The 17,665-nt window shown below is 42.8% G+C and overlaps 2 protein-coding genes across 3 annotated transcripts in view; one reads left to right on the top strand and one right to left on the bottom strand.

The window, feature by feature from the left end:
• The window catches only part of snd1 (staphylococcal nuclease and tudor domain containing 1), a 182,258-nt gene that overhangs the window by 84,980 nt on the left and 79,613 nt on the right, over positions 1-17,665 (top strand). The window lies entirely within an intron of this gene.
• On the bottom strand, positions 857-6,285 carry lrrc4.1 (leucine rich repeat containing 4.1). Its single transcript, XM_013271201.3, has one exon. The coding sequence runs from the start codon at positions 4,288-4,290 to the stop codon at positions 1,432-1,434; it is 2,859 nt and encodes a 952-aa protein (XP_013126655.1). The 5' UTR covers positions 4,291-6,285; the 3' UTR covers positions 857-1,431.

Genomic DNA, 17,665 nt, shown 5'->3' on the forward strand with positions numbered 1-17,665 from the left:
ATTAAATAAGAGAAAAGAAGCAGTCACAGAAAATGCTGGTGGGTCTTTAATGCCCCTCGACCGAATTCCAGAAAGACAAAATATGTGGTTTACCTGTCTCAGAATACTACAGGTGGTGTTTCCTATCCACTGTGTATCATTTTTTGTTAGAACTGTGTGGCTTTATTATGATTGAGAGGGGTGATATTGTTGAAGATGAAAAATGCACAGTTAACAGTGAGACCCAAATGCATTTGTCACCATAAAAAGACCCCATACTGATTGATGAAGCCCCAACAGCTGGAAATGTAATGAAAAGAGATATGAAGATCTATATTTTTTGGCAAAGTGCACCTTTTTCACTCATTACGTTTGTGATTAATAAGACTACCTTGCAATAGAGAAAATGAGGTAGGTAACACAGATTGGATTCTTGAAGCATTATATCACGAGCATTTCAATTAAAGTATTTGTAATGGCACTGCTATATGTCTCTGAGACTATACCATTGCTTCTTTTTAACCTGTTAACATGTTTGTTGAACTTAAACTTTCATCAAATGTGTGCTTTGATCAGCCACAGACTGATAAAAGCATCATGACAGTCACTCATGGATATTAAACAAAAAGCAAGCAAAAAATAAAAAAAAAGCAGATTGTTGCTGTAAATAATATAATAGGACGTGTGGAGGGATATTTTAAAAAACCCCATCCACTTCTGCACCATGATTCATTCTGCTTGACTCATTCAGCACACTTAGAGTTAAAGTATAGCTGCAGCATCTTACTGCAGTGTCTAAAGCATTTGGCTGATTGTTACAGTATACGCCAGGAAAAGAAGAGAAAGGGGGGGAAAAAACATCTCTCTCTAGTACTTATTTTTTTTCTTCCAAAAATCCTTTTTATTGCATTTATAACATTTGGCACAGTACAAATTCTTGGTGCTTTTACAAGATAAACCTGTAAAGATCAACACTGACCTTTTTTTTTTTTCCGGATTTTGTTAAAGAAAGTCTTCTCTGTATAAATATTCTTTTTTCTTATCACTGCATTCTCTGTAGCATGGTGTAAAAATCACACAGAATGCCCTCTGTTAAAACAAGACTACCCTCATTTTTCAAAGTCAAGACAGCATCTTAAACAACTCATTATTTTAAATAGAAGTTACAAGTTAGAAAATAGTTTCAATTTCTTTTTAATATACGTTTCTCTATCACCAACCCATGGTAATTTTAGTTCGTCCATATATATATATTTATTTATAAGCATGTACAACAAGAAATCATCAGTCTTTTAAATTTTGCACTCTGTACAAAAGTATATCCTGTCCTTTTTTCGTTGTGCATTCTATTGCATGATTTTAAATGAGGAAAGGACAAGGGGCGTGTGAAAGAGGGGTGAGTGGGAGCTAGGAGACTGGGAAAAGGGGTGAGAGCCTTTTGGAGGGGCCTTTTTAAATCTGAGTCTCCTGTACCTTCTCCTTGTTGTGAGTTTTTACGACATAGGGCTCAGCCATTGCTGTGATGGCACTGGGCAAGGTTCGCGGCAAAGAGTTCCCAACATTGTTGTCTGTCCATTTAGCCCCATGGCCAGTCGGTTTATAGGTATTATATTTGGGCTTTAGAGTGCTGTAGTCCACCTTATGAGGGCTGTAGTCCAGTTTATGTGGACTGTAATCCAGTTTAGGTCTCTGAGTTTGTGGACTGAAGTCAGACTTGAAGGCGCTGTAATCCACTTTGTGGGGGCTGAAGTCAGTCTTGAAGGCGCTGTAATCTGTTGTAGTCTTATGTGGGGTGTAGTGGTCCTTAGCTTTGTAGGTACTGTCTGTTTTAGATCTCTGGGCACTGTACTCTGTTTTGGATTTAGGCTGAGTGCTGTAGTCAGGTTTAAATGGGCTGTAATCAGGTTTAGGTCTTGGGTGCGTACCAAAATCAGGCTTGAATGGACTATATTCAGTTTTAGGTCTATGTTGTGTGTTGTAGTCTGATTTTAATGGGCTGTAGTCATGTTTAGGTTTCGGCTGAGTGCTATAGTCCCGTTTGAATGGACTGAAGTCGCTCTTCTGCCTGGGATGAGTGCTGTAATCTAGTTTGAATGGGCTGTAGTCTGATTTAGTTTTTGGATGAGTACCAAAGTCTGGCTTGAATGGGCTGTATTCTGCTTTAGGTTTGTGGGTGCTATATTCTGGTCTAAATGGGCTGCAGTCAGGCTTTGGTCTGTGAAGGCTAAAATCCGGCGTAGATTTGTGTGTGTTGTAATCTGTGATGGTTTTGTGGCTGCTAAAGTCCATATTTGGCTTATAAGTGGTATACTCAGCCTTCGGCTTGTGAAGTGTGAAATCAGGCTGGGGTTTGTATTCAGCCTTGGGTTTGTGAAAGCTGTAGTCAGTCTTGTGGCTGATAAAGTCCAATTTGTGTATGCTGTTATGGTCTCGGATTTCAGGCAATGTGAGAGCTGACTCTTGGGCTGCAGATGCTGGTGGTGGAAGGTCCTCCTCATCCACCTGAATAATCTCAACAGTGCGGGCAGCTGCCACGGTGCTCCTCTGCTGGTGGCGCTTTCTCAATTTGTAGAAGGCAATGAGCATGACAGCAGCCAATAGTGTCACTGCCACAAAGCAGCCTATTATGATCTTAGTAGTCTTCATCACTTCATCAAGGCTAGGCCCAGACTTGCCTGGCTTGTTAGTCGATTGAATTCCTGGCAACACAGATGGTTTAGCTGCCCCTGGTGGACTGTCAGTGTTTTGCAGCAGTACAGTTGGGGTGGAGATGAAGACTGGTTGAAAGACGGAAGGAGAGGCAGTTGTAGTTGTTGTCCCTAGGCCTACTCCTCCCCCAGCAACACCAGCGCCTGCAGCAGCTGCAGTGGTTGTTGTAGTTTTAGGTTTGGGCATCTCAGTGGTTGGCCCCAAGACCTCCACAGTCACTGTGGTAAAGTAACTTAAGTTGGATGTGTTAAGCTCAGCTGCACTCACATTGAGGTAGGCCGAGGCATTAGAGTTCCCAGCTGCATTGGAGACCATGCAGGTATAGGTGCCTGTGTCTACTGCAAGGACATTTGAGAAATTAAGGGTACCATCATTGAGGACTGATATTCTTGGGTGACTAGAGGCATGTGTCAGTATAGTGCCGTTGGGTAGGAGCCAGCGCACTGAAGACATTGGAGCTGTGCGGCATCGAAGCTCAGCCACTCGCCCTGCTGAGATGTTCAAGTCCCTTGGTGCATCAGCAATGAATGGTGCAGAACACTGGACTGCAGCACCCTCACCTCGGTCCACGTCCACTAGCTGTCGACCTCTCATACTCGCAGGTGAGTGACAACGTCCACAGCAAGTTGAATTAGTAGGGATGTACTCCCTTAGCCAGCGTGCTAACCATACAGCCTCACAACCACAGTTCCAAGGGTTATGGTGGAGGTGGAGCTCCACCAGGTACCTGAGCGGGGAGAACAAATCATGTGGCACAGCGCTCAGATTGTTATGGGCAAGATTAAGCTCCACCAGTGAAGATAGGTCATCGAAAGCATTGCGCTCTATTACTGTGATTTGAGAGTTCATCACCCATAGCTTTTTCAATGAGCGCAGACCTTTGAAAGAGCCTGGTTTTATCATTGGAAAGAGATTTTCAGAAATCTCTAGCTCCTCGAGGCCTTTGAGGGGACTTAGGTTTGGCATATCACCCCTTATGTTGCACATTCCCAGGTTGAGGTACTTGAGATTTTGTAGGCCCTCAAAAGCTCCTTCTGAGATGTACTCCAGTTTCCTTAACTCTCCCAGGTCCAGTCGCATGAGTGAGGGTACCCGGTTGAAGGCATAGGAAGGAATACTTTCAATGGGGTTGTTCCTCAACCACAGTTCTCTTAGTTTGGATAGGTATTCAAAGGCCCCACTGGGCACCACCGTCAACCGGTTGTCAAACAGCTCCAGTGTGTTGAGGCTGGTGAGTCCATTAAACGCGCCCACCTCAATCTGCCGAATGGCATTTCGCCCAAGCTGGAGCACCTCAAGGTGGTGCAGATGGCGGAAGGAGTCAGCCTGCACCGCCTCAATGGCGTTTTCCATTAGATTGAGGTGTCGCGTGTTGGCAGGAATCCCAGGGGGGACACGGGTGAGGCCACGACGGGTGCAAACCACTTTCCCCTGCTGATTACTACAAGAACACTGCGGTGGACAGCCCTGGGGTCCTTGAGACACTGCCGCCCCCGCCAAGGCCAGGGAGGCGCTGCTCCACGCTCGCACCATCAGGAAGACTACACAGAGCAGGGCGGCTTTCCTGGCACGATGCACAGCTACCCGCCCCAGGAGACTCATGATGTGGCACGTTCATAATTCAGCATCATCTGGGGGGGAGGATGGGGATGTTTGGGGCTGGTGATTTGGGGGTGTGGGGGCAAGGAAAGCAGCTGGTTGGCTAGCAGTATTGTTTATGGGGCCAAAGTAATAAGGTTAAGGGAACTTATGTGGGCAAGGGGAGAGCAAGGGTTTAGGTGGTTGCTAAGGAGCAAGAGGACTCGACCTGTCCTCAGTTAAGGGGTGATTTTATTTCCATGAACTGTGCTCAGGGGCAGAAAGAAATGGGAAGGTGGAGAAGACTGGCTTTTCTGAAATATGTGTATGAGAAGAACATGATGGCAAATTAAGCAACCAAAAACCGTATTACAAGACAGAGGGGAGGGTAGGGTGTTACAAATTGATGCAGAGAGGGTTTGAAACACTAGACACCTACCTCAAGTTATTATTACAGGTCCTTGAACTGAGATATATAGCTTCCCTCCTTTTTGCAATCAGAAAGAGCTGATGTATTCGCATCAGATGTATTTATATCCAAGAGCAGCAAAGAAAACCTTTTATGTTTGCCCTGTCAAAACGGGCATCAGTGCCAAAGAGCTTAAACAAGATGAGCCCTTTTGTAAATCCATACATCCAAAGAGAAAGGTTCGAAGGCCCTTTGTGAATGTTTTTCTTCCTTTACGTGCCGATTACCAAGAAAAAAAAGAAGGAGGGGGGAAAAGACTGTAGCTAGGAATCCAGTCAGGCTCCCAAAGCAGCAGTGCTCCCTTGCTCGCTCTTCGCTGTCGGCTCCTCTTCTCTTGCTTGTCCTTGGAATCCGACAGTTGATCCCCCCGTTAAACACCTTAGCCAGGTCTCCATAGTCCAGGCAACCACAGAGATGCACACGCACTATTGTTTTTTGTTTTGTGCAATAAAACCCAAGGCAGGAAACAACAAAAGGAGGGAGGTAGGTAGAAGGGATTACAATTAGAGAAGGATAAAAAAAAATCCAGTCCTTTCCAGTGTTCTATGTTTTTTGTTTCTAGTGGAAAGGAGGGGTTAAAAAAAAAAACAAAACAGAAAAAAACCAGACCTCCTCCTCTGTATTCCTCTTTTCACTTTTTAGTAGTCAATCAGTTGGTCGGTTGGTCAGTCTGACAGCCCTTCTCCCTCTCTTGCACTCTTTTCTTTGCTCCCCTTTTCAACGCAGTGTCATGTCCACTTGATTCTTTATTTTATTTTTTTTTTCCCTTTCCTCCTGGGGAGCTCTTGGCAGCGGTTGAAAAGGCTAGGCGACACACACAGCCTTCATTAGCTTCTTTCTCCTCTTAACTAGCCACATGCTCCAGCCTCGGCAGCCGCGGTGGCGACAGCAGCAATTGTGAACGCACACACACCATCCCCACGAAGCACACAGCGGCAGTAGCGAGCGCACACACAGCAGCAGCTGCAGCCTGCCTCCCGTGCACTTCCCAATAATCCGTCAGTTTCTTCAGAGGGGGAGTGGGGTGGGGGATGGAAGGGGGTGCTGGGAGGAGTGGGGGTATTGTAGCTGGGTTGATCGAGGTGGGTTAGAGGGAGGAGGGATGGCGCGCAGTTTCTCCTTCCTCTCTCCGGCTTGTTTCTTTTTTCTTCTTGTTTCCAGTTCTTTTTTCTTTTTTTTTCTCCCCCTCCTTTTCTTGTGGTGATCAGCACCCCCTCGCTAATGCAGCGTCCAACTGGGAGAGGAGCAAGGCAGAGAAGGCAAGCGCTGGGCAAGCGCGGCTTACAGGCGTGACGTTAACAGCAGCGTCGATGTGGAAAGGATCCGTTGTAGCAGCGAAAGAGAGAGCGTGCACCGTCTCTCTATCTCCCACTCTCTCTCTCTCTCTCTCTTTCTCTCTCACACACCCTCTCTTGCTCTCTCTCACACCCTCTTTCTCTCCCTGCCTCCCTCACGCTCTCTGCAGTGTCCTGAGGTATTTGGGTGAGCTCAAAGCACTCAGACCTTTTTAGAGATCTACCTCTTCAAAAACCAGTTTGCTCCTGCTGTCCTTCGCTCTCCTTTTTTTTTTTTTTTTTTTTTTTTTTTTTTTTTATGCTCATAGTCTCTTGTTCTGGGGCTTTCTGGGGCTTTTGTGGCTTAGGGGAATGGACAGGCTGTCCAAGCACAAGTCAGAGATGGACAGTGGCATCCCCACAGCAACCATATTTTAACCCCCTCGTGCCCAGCAGTACTCCAACCATTCCAACGACTCTGGCAAAGCTTTCCAGTTGTGCTTTGGTGGTAAGGAAAGGCTGATGGGTCACCGCTTCTCTCACTTTCTGGCTTCCTCTCTTTTATCATGCTCTCTCTCTCTTTCTTTTCTCAGCCCCCTCACTCTTTATCTTTGTTTTCCTTTCACTTGAGCTCTCTTTGCTCTCACTCTTTTTGCCTCGTCCTTTCGTGGAAAATAGAGGAACATGAATGGACTGCTGACGCATCCTGCTTGGAGCGGTGCTTGGGTTTGATGCAGTGTGTTATGTGCATTAACTCCCTCCACCCACTCCACCCTCACCCTCCTCACTATCTTTCCCACTTTGCTCACTCCTGGTCTGCCATTGTGTCACTCTTCTGGCTGGCAGTTTCTTTACATGAAGCCTCTTAGAAGTTCACGTTTACACAACTTCTTTGGTCACCAAATTCCATCTTTAGTTTTATTTCACAGGTTGGAATGAAGTATAATCCCATTTCTTGCTTCAGCTCCAGGAAATCAAAAGTTTACTTTCTTAAATCCATAATCAGATACTTTTACTCAACTCGGGACTGCAGTAGGACTTCAGAAGTGACTCTAAAATCAAAGAATTTCTTTAAAAGAATACTGGAAAATAAATACTGCAAAGTGAAGTGCATTGTATATAATGGAGACTCTCCATCCTCTTCCACATCATACGTCTTTGAAGGTAGTTAGAGCACTTTAAACAGGCAGGCCTTAACCCTCAATTTGAGCACAAACTGTCGCTCCGGAAAGCACACAGCCATAAAGGTCATGTTAAAGGAGGCACAGTAGAGAAAACAAGACAAGCTTTACCTTCCTGATGGAAGTGGGAGAGGTAGAACGAATGAAGCCGACTGTCCCGTAACCCTCTACCTCAAATGATTTGCACCAGCCTCATGCCCATTAAACAAGGTAGCAGTGTGGGTAATTTATGCTTGGTAAAGCTAGCTGTGACACAGCTGCTAGGTGTGTGCATTCGTGTCCAAGGTAGAGAGTAAGCGTGTGAAAAAAGAGACAAAAAGAGGGAGGAGAGAAGGCACACGAGCTAGAAAAGGTCACACTGCCTGTAGTGCAGTACGTTATTCCCACTGGCACACGAGTATAGAGCCAACTCCTATATTATACACACACAGACTTTCTCCTTGACTTCACTGCAGTTGAATATGAACAGGCTTCAATGAAGCACATGTAACAGCGAGGTGGCAGCCACAGGAGTATAGGGGAGATTTTCCAGTATTATGAAAGAAAAGCTATTTCGTCTCCTTTCCTCTGGGATTGCATAGCATCGCAGGCCTGCAGAGCATGATATCGCAGGTGTACTGCAGCTTCTTTAGTGCATTCTCCAAGCAACTGATAATGTGAGATAATGCACTTGCATTTAAACAAGCATCCTGGAACAGTAAGCTGCACATGGAAGCTCGCAGATGTGATTTTTAGGTACAGAAGTCACATTCACTACTGTGTGCATGAGGGCACTCCTTTGTTTGTGTCGGGTGCTGCCTCTGCACTGTTCTTTAAGTGTGGTGTGCCACTGTTTCATGAGCAAGTGACCCAGAATGGGTTCAGGTTGCGTTTTACCCACCCAGGACAGTACTTCTTGGACTAATGTCTAACCAAAATCATCCACTGACCCTTAGAATGACCACCACTGCAAGGGCAGCTCTCGCCTCTTGGCCCTTATCCTGTCCATTTCTCTCTTAGCTGTCTTTTTTTTTTAAATTCTTGCTCAATTTTTGTCTTTCTGTGGATATGCTGCTTTCACAGTACTGATGGAGCCTGGGTCATGCCCTGCCAAATTCTGTAATGCTCCACTGACCAAAAGCGGACAGCCTTTTGCGTTATAGTTTGATTCTGCCCCAGAATGGCCAAAACAGCCTGATAGCCGGCCAAGCTCTGCAATCACTGCAAGGTTTTCCCCAAGTTTAGCGCACATGACATTCTTGTCAAAAAAAAAAAAAAAAAATATATGTATTTTTCTCAAGCTAAATCGAGTTTAGTAGTATTTGAGTAGTACTTGAATCTAAATCAGTTGTTTGGTGGTGCAAGCCAATGTTGAAATTAGAAAAACTCTTTTTTTTCCCAGTTCAGATTATGCCAGGATATCCATGGTGGATAGTAGCTAACATCCAGGTCATATAGTGGTCTCATATGTTCACAGTTTAGCATGCACTGTCTTGACAAGATGGGTGTTGTCAGGCCTCACCTTCTGGACTTGCCGAACGATTACATTTTGATGAGCTGTCAGATACGTGGGACCTTCACGCTGTCATGCCAGGCCCAATCGCCTAGTGTGCGACCCCTGCCCTAACTGCTTTGCACAAAGCTCGATGGAGCCAAGCACTGCACCAGGCCAGGAGGGCACTGGTTGTAGTTTAGGGTGCTGCACGACCTACTTTGGTGCAGTTTGTCCGCCAGCATATTCAAGGGGTATATGTAATCAGTACAGAACCCATCCCCTGGGGTTAGTGCTAGCAAATCTGGGCTACGGCCAGTCACATGTAGGTCGGCAGCCTGTCTGTTAGTGTGTGTGTGTGTGTGTGTGTGTGTGTGTGTGTGTGTGTGTGTGTGTGTCAACCCTGTTTGGATGAATGACCTGCAGTATGGTATAGCAACAATCACAATGGGATTAAAGGTTGAGTGATAGATCTAATGACAATAGCATTGCCTGTGTCATTTCTGGGATCAACAATTTACAGCCCTTTGTAATCCACATATGTTTTTCTGTCAGCATGTGTAAGTTTCTCAAGGAGACAAGGGGGACACTGTTTTTACAATTTGCTTTGTGCTTGAGAGCTATTATAAATTTTATTCATTTATCTCTCTGTGTTTATGAATGGCCATGTCCTCTGAGTATTGAGTAATGTCCCAGTGATCTATATCATAGTAGTGACCACCCTAACATAATATTAGTTTTAAGTCAGTTTATTCTAGGCCATCATCCTGTACCTTAGTATGTGCTCATAAGGACACCCTAAACTCTGTGATGCTGACCTTGAGATAAAGGCCCTATTATTGGGCAGTTTGTTTTCCATTTTCATTTCAATTTCTAGGAATTAATTCTGCTGGAGATTACGTGCAATACACTTGCACTCTCTCTCTCTCTCTCTCTCTCTCACACACACACACACACACACACACACACACACACACACACACACACACACACACACACACACACACACACACATGCAGTGCTATCAGTGTCCCAGTGAAGGCTTAAACTGCTTGGTGGGGATTTTTTTTCAGTTTATCGGTTTTCTCATCACAAAGAGACACACACAAATCATATGCCAGCGTATCAAGAGATTGTAATAGGCAGTAGGGTTTATTAGTGGCTTCCGCTTCCATCTGTTCAGGTTGTTGTTTCATCGCAGTACCTGATCTGTCTTGCTAATTTGCTTTCACTGACCTTGTGTGGCCTCCAGTCAATACAGCATAGGAATATTGATCACCTTGTGCTGTATCCCACATATTAACACTGTTGCATTTTCATGGAATATGGTTTGGTGGCATATTTCTTTGAAACGGTTTAAGCAGGCAGGGAACTTAATCAAGCAAAGAAAAATGGTTGAACATTTTTGGGGGGGGTTTCTTCTTTTTTTTATTAGTAACTATTTTGCTTTTACTTTAAGACATTAGTCTTTTACTGTTTTTGACTTTTCTGTCTACTTTTAATCACTCTTTTCTTCCTACTTGTCCTTCTTCTCATTTGCTTTGTTACTTTTAACACTGCTTTTGTTCTTTTTATGTTTCCTGGAAGTCTTATTTCTCCCTGTTTTGCTTTTGCTCTCACTCTCCTACTCTAAATGAATACAGTTTACAGTTTTTCACGACTGGTATTTGCAGGCTTGGCTCACATTAATTGTGTTTGCTCATTCATTTTATGCTCTATATGTGTCTCTGACATTGTGGGTGCTCTCTCAAGCGAGGGCAATATCAGGTCATAGCAACTGAAGGCACAGAGTAAAAGATCGGCTTTTTTTTATGATCCAGTGTTTTTCAGCATTTGAGCTTTGCTAGCAGCCATTGTCTCCAGACTAATGGGCTTCATTATGGTTAGCTGTGTTCGTACTGGCTGCCAGAGCAGGGATTAGCTCTAGTGCTGTGTTAGCTGGAAGCAGAAGAGAAGATATTGTTAGGTTAGCGCTGGTAACCCAATCAGCGTGAGCCAAGATAGCTATAGGATAGATAGCAGGAGATGCTTCATGCACATTTGGATAAGACTGTTGAACCTTTTTAATTTTGATTTTTCATTTCATTTTAAAGCCATATTCACTCAGAATAGAATTTTTAATTAAGTGCTAATTATAAATACTGATATTCAGTATTAAACTTGACTTAGTATAATGTGCCAAGCATGAGCTAAAATGCCCTTGGTTCCCCATGTTTTCCTCACCATATGCTAATGCCCTCCATGACCCACCTTGGCCACGTCATTAGTCAGCTGGCCCCATTAGGATTCATAGAGCATCCCTGTATGCGCGTTCATCACAATGTTGCCTTGCCAACTGCCAGGTGAAGGGAATTGATTTCTCTGAGCAATGTGAAGGTAAAAAACATACTAATTCACCACAGAGAGATGAGCTTAATATCCTATAATATTTTACTTCTAAAGACCCTGAGATCCACCTCCCTCTCCTCCATTACTTAGGTCAAAACAGAATCCCTGACTTGTAAGATGTTATTGTGAAACATTACATTCTCCTATTTTGGATTTTGACTTGTTGTTCATTACCATCATTTTGGTTTTAAAATCAAATTGGAGCTATACCAGGAATTATGCACTTTATTTATAGCATGTAACATAATCAAAATCTCATAGTTTGCCTCTCTATATGATCGCAATAAATCCCTACTAACATTTAATGTGATCTTGAACCACTATGCCATCATTTGAGTCATACTTTATTAAAATTTCGTCTCCAATTACAAAGTAGCTGCATTTGTTTTTCTGTGGTGCCCCTCTTCTTAAAATAATAGTAGCTGCTGCTGTCTTTGATGTTGCTCTACGACAGGGGTAATCACAAGGATCTGTGTAGCGCTTTGTCTAAGGGAGAATTACAGGCAGTTTATGTTCACCATTGTCATCATACTGCACAGCATCATGCCCCAAAACAAACTCACCACTGTCACCTTCTCGTTTTTTGGCCAGTTTTTGTAATCTTACGTGTGCAGTGTAGCTGGCCGGTGTCAGGGTGGAGGCACAAGTGTGCAAGCAGGTCAGTCTCTGTAGGCGTCTTCATGATACATCAATGCCAGAAGCACAGGTAGCCCTTCATGGTGCAGAGGGAATTTTGATGCAAGACTCGGGTAAGATCAGTTCTGCAGAAAACTTGGGAAAAACTTCCACGGTCACTCTTTTTGACTCCCTGTTTCAGTGGTGAAGCAGTGGTTTTTCTGAGCAGGAGGAACAGCACGTATCATTTGCAAGGCGGCTGCAGTGTGCTTCAAGCGGATGATGTGGACACGGTGCCGTGATGATCATAACAATTGGTTTTATTTGTACTAAAGTCTGTTACAGCACAGACCCAGTGATGGCAAAAAAACCCCAACAAGTTTTCATTTATGCAGCAGATAAAAGGCGTCCATGTTGAGGCCAGTATTCCTTTTTCCCCCAATAGTTTTCCAGTTCTGTGTTTGTGTTTACAAACCTTTTCATTTTGCCCCACACCAGTTATCTTGGTACAGACTACACATGATATTGAAGGCTGCTTTTCAGTGGCTTTCCAGCGATGGAAAGCAGATGATAGGTAGGGAGGGAGTAAACACAGTCTGTTTCTAATATGCGTCCAATTTGGATTTCATTACCGATAGTTGCCATTCTACTTTATCTGTGTTCAAATGAACCCTGATCTCCCATGTGAACATAATGAGAATCACACACTTTATATATTTAAGTATACTTTAAGGTGCTCTGAGGTCATTGTTGTGAGGGAGTCATTTTACTTGTAGAAAAGAAAATTGGTATGTTAGAATGAGTGTGTATACAGGAGATGATTTTTGTGTGTTTTCTTGAATGTTGACAACTCGCCACCAAGCCAAGTTTTTTTCCCGTGGAGCATTCTGTCTCTCTGACCTCTTTTTTTTTTTTTTCCTTTGCATTTTTTTCCCTTGGTACGGAGGATTTGAGAAGCCTAGCTAAGTGTGTCTAATCTATGAGTGCATCCAGCACAGCATCAAATGTTTGGTGTACCTGCGGCATCCAACAATGCAATACTTAAGCAGCTGTTTGCCCAAGCAGGTTGGAGACAATGCTGGATGGGAAGGGCTGAAAATTGAGAAAGGGACACCTGAGTGGACTTTAACATTATTGCTAAATGACCGTGGAAGCATTAGAAAGAAAAAGTAATGAGAGGAAAAGCAAATATTTGGGATAAAAGAAAGAACGCTGGGGAAAAAATGGAAAGGAATACTGTTTCAAGGAAAAACCACCTCCAGCTCATACACACTGTGCAAATGGACTTGGTCCCATCTAAACTCCCGTTCCCATGGCATTGCTTAAATTTGTTTTCTCTCGCAATGCAATCAGGGACTTCCACCAGAGGTAAGCTGGGGTGGTGGTGGTGGTGGTGGTGGTGGTGGTGGTGAGGGGTCTTGGCTATGAAAATAGGGAGGGAGGAAGCATCAGGCAGCACTTTCTAAATTGAAGTCAATAACACAACAGTCAGTTCTGTCAGAGCCGGGTCCTCCCACACAGTCCACTTACAGCCAGTAAGTAGAGCTGAGGGTAGGATGTCAATTTGAGTGCTTGAAATTACCACAACCCATGGCAACATGTGTTTATATAGGTAAAAGCAAGTGAGGAAATATTGGTATGCACGTCAGAAATTTGATGTCCAAGAAAACAAAATCTCAATCTCCCACTCAGGTTTGACATTTTTTCAACAGTACTTGAATTTTAAGTAGCGTTGTGGTCTAGAGTAAGAAGAAAATCTATAGAACTTGGAAACATTGGGATAAATTAACAAGCTCAACCAAATGCTCAAGCCTTCTACACGCAAGTGATTTCACTCTACATCTGGCCCTCGTACGAAATCTTGCTAATGCAGCCATATTTGAGACACATGCACACGCAGCTTTAATTTGCCTTTAATCCTTTTTCACATGTTAGCACTTCTACATAGCTTTAGGGGATTAAAACGGGTATGGCTAGCTTTCCCTCAGCATGTGTAGGAAAGCGAAATGGGTGACTGGTAAATGGTAGACATCTGGCTGACATGACATGCCAGTGTGTCGATGCAAGTGTGCTAAGCTTACATGCTTATGAATCTGATGACGGCGACGTAATGTTACTGACATATTTGCACAGCATGGAACGAGCACGATTTGTTTGGGAGCTAGCACTTTTTGTTCACTTTTGCTGAGCCGAACGCTAAAAAAGAGTCGGTTAACAGCAATTTTAATGCCCTGTGTTCCCAGTAGTGTGCTGAAGTGCATATGCGTGTTTTGCAGGCCAATTTTCAGTTTCTGGTATGTCAGAATTTTAAGTGCCTGCATATAAATACTGCTTGTTTGAGGGTTATTTTATTTTATTTTATTGTATCCTTGTGTGACAGAATGCGTTGTTAGCTAAAGGTTATCCGTGTGGTGGATTCTGTCTCAAACACAATCACATACAGTGATGCAATGAGATGTTTAAATTTTGCATGATAGCGGGGGAATAGTCTTACTGAAGAGTGAGGCTTTCTTTAACCATGGGGATTTTGACTTTTTAAGCATGGTGAGAATTGCCTTTGCATGTTACCATTGCACATGTAAACCTGTCATGCTTACTATGTCATACTAGCGTGCATCCCAATATCTCATGCTTTTGCCTCTTGTTGTTCTTGGGTGGGTTTTTTTTTTTTTAAAACATCCAGATATATTATAGATCCATGTTGTATACGGGCCACTGCCTACTAGTCCCCTTACCAGCTTGCTTTCTGTCTGCTCTGTCAGGCCTTTGAATGATAGCATCAGTCTAGGTCACTTACACCCTGGTTGTGTTTATTGGTGTGTGGCCCTGTTATTTTTTTTTTATTTTTTTCCCCTCCCCTCCCCAACACACACCCCCACACACGTTCATGCGCACACTCTCACACTAACATAGAGGACTGGTTTGACACATGGATGAACAGTGGTAATTTCCCAAGGCAGACATTGATTTAACTTTAATTTTCCCGTCTCTCTTTGTTTGACATCTTGCTGAAAGTTATCATTTTAAATTGAAATAATTTACCTTTTCCCAAGCAGGCCATTTTCTATTATTTTAATTTACTGTATAATTTTAATAAATGAAAGATCTGAATTTCATATAGTGATAAGGGCAAAAACAAATTGTAGTGATTAGAAATGCTACAGGGGTTCTCAGTAAGTTTCTGCTTTTGAGACGCATGATGTAATTTTCGCCATAAAGGAACACGTGCACATGCCACTGACCTCTCTTACATCTAACTGGCTATAAAATGTTAACTCAGATGTATGCATGCAAGTTTTAAATGAGGGGCCTGCAGATGTTTTTTTTTTTTTTCACACATGGCTTTGCTGACACTCTAACTGCTCTAGTTTCCCGACACTTTTCTGCCATCCATTAGTTTGTTGCTCAGCTTTACTCAGGAATAAATTACTGAGGGAGGAAGAAAAAGGAGAGTCGATAAGTACGAGTTGTCACCAACCAGAAACGGGAGATGGAAGCATGTAAATATAATAATAACCACTGCAGCCAAAAAGAGTGCCTGACAAGCCCAGTTGTAAGTAAGCTATTAAGACTCGACTGTATACTGTGTTCGTGTTTTCCTCTGAAACAATAAGTTCCGTTGGAGCAGCCTTTCAACACCTCTCTGGCTAGCAAAGTTGACCCGGACAACAAAGTAAAGCTAGTTTTCGGCTACGAGACCGACACAGAACCCGATGTATTAGCCAGAGGTCCCTTTACTACGGTTCAGAGCTGCAGACCTGTTTTATATATGCGCGGAAAAGTGCAGCCTTACCTAATGTCCACCCTACTGTTACTAATATTATATTAAGATTTAAAAATCTAGTTAGTATCGGTATGTCGAATAACCTTCAGTAATAGTAATAAATTACACAGCAATAGTACATTTATGTAGTTGTAAAAAGCATGATAATATATTAAGTAGTCCGAAGTATTCAGAATACTTTACTCTCATTGAGTAACGTAACGGAATACGTTACAAAATACATTTTGGGGCATGTATTATGTAATCTGTAGTGGAATACATTTTAAAAGTAACCATCCCAACACTGCTTGTGACTCTATGACACTGTAGAATGGTAGTTGGGTGTCTGCTTTTGCCTCTGGCCGCATTGTTGAAATTGAATTTGAAGAGTATGTGCACTACTGTCTGTTTTGAATCAAGTGTTATCCATCCTGTTTGGAAGCATAATTGTAATATCACACACCTGGTGGTGTTAAAAGCACTTCTGCTGGAAATGGTACCTTGTAAGCCAAGTGTTTCAAAGTGCATAATTGTGTGCTGTTCGTATTGTTTTCTGTAGAGTTTAATAGATTTTACTATAAATAATGGATTTTTTTTTTTTAACATACAGTTACAGTCAGAAGTTTACATACACTCATCATGGACATGGATGTGATGGTAATTTTCAGCTTTTAATCACTTCTTTGAACGGTTGTTCTTCCAGGGTGAAATGACAGTACAGCATACATTTTTATGGAATTACAAGTTGAAATTTGTTTTCAAACCAGCTACTGTGCAATAAGCAAGTATCGAAATAAAACGTAACTATTTCCTTTTTTATATATTTTTCTGAGTCACTTAACGTTTTATGCTGCTTCTTTTAGCAGTGTCACTATTGCAGTCTTGTTAGGCAGTGATAGGAGAGGGAATGGTGAGTGAGGAGGAAACTGAAAACTTTGACCTTTAAACTCTCTTGTCATGTGTGACCGGTTGGCTTCATCTCTGCTTTACTGCTGGCCGTTCTTTCTCTCAGTCAGTCACAGTCCAAAACATGTTAGCCTTCTTTTCTCCATTGTCTCCTCATAATAGAGGTGTTTAGAGGCCCTGTATTATTTTAGACACTTTATGTCCCTCCTTTCCCCTGAATAGCAGTTTAAAAAAAAATGAGGAAAGTGATAATTGGACAAAAGTCACAGCAAAAAAAATTGTCAAACTGAAACTTAGTTTAAATATTAAGAATCACTGGTAGAAGCTAAATTGCCTTTCTGTGGATATAGTTGCTGTATTTGCATAGTTCCCTATGCGGTGTGTTCAGGAGTGCAGGCGGTAAGTAGTTGTAATGGGTTCAAACTCAAATTGGCAATTTAAAAGAAAAAAAAAATGCACTGTTGTCCAAGAATCTGTGCTTTTCCAAGTATGGCCCAAATATTTACTATATGTGCTTGCTCAATATGAGTAAAATTACTACCATGAGTCAACCTAACCTTCCATTTAGCTGATCTCTCGGAGTACCATGTACCTAAAGGTGAATCTGCTAATGAAGTCCAGGTGCAAGGGTGGCTCTTATCTCATTTATTTGACACACGCTGATTAGATAAACTCCTGTGTGCAGGGTACTAGTCAGACTGGTCAAGCCGCGCAGCTGAAGATGGAAAATTGAGAACAAATTATATTTGCCAATGAATCATCTTTTGCAGGCCAGCAACAGACTAACTGCATGGCTCATAAGTAAGCATGACTTGATTCAATCTGTCCCACCCCCTCCATCTTGCGCTCACACACAATCACACACCAACACCCACCTCAATTCCCCATCTAATTTGTTTGATCGTCACTTGCCATTTATGTGATTGAATATGCGGCGAGGTTGAATTGGATTGCCAAAACTGACGGATGATTATGCAATGATTTGTCTCAAGAGGTGCTTTCTTTTATACTGCTGAATGGGGTCATATCATTTCCTATTTCATATATGTGATCTCTGGCTACCTGTTGCCATGAAAGATTCATTTTAACTGACTTTAATGTGATCTCTAATAGTTGCCACACTGCAGTCTTGTGTATAATTTTCCACTTAAACCTGACTCTGCTTTTATGCCAGCCCTTTAGAAATGACATGTGAATCTAGAATAAACGTGTTCAGAGCAGGAACGTCTTCCTTCTGCCCAACTCCTGGTGGCCTCCAACCTGTAATGTCGACTCTTTAATGCAACGCTAGTTCATAGCAAACAGGAGTACCTCTTCAGCAGCTCATCGCTA

Source organism: Oreochromis niloticus, linkage group LG17 (genome assembly GCF_001858045.2).
Source record: "Oreochromis niloticus isolate F11D_XX linkage group LG17, O_niloticus_UMD_NMBU, whole genome shotgun sequence".
Lineage (NCBI taxonomy): Eukaryota > Metazoa > Chordata > Actinopteri > Cichliformes > Cichlidae > Oreochromis > Oreochromis niloticus.

What these genes read in the sequence shown, in the direction of transcription:
- lrrc4.1 (XM_013271201.3), bottom strand. Translation starts at nt 4,290, where the DNA reads ATGAGTCTCCTGGGGCGGGTAGCTGTGCATCGTGCCAGGAAAGCCGCC.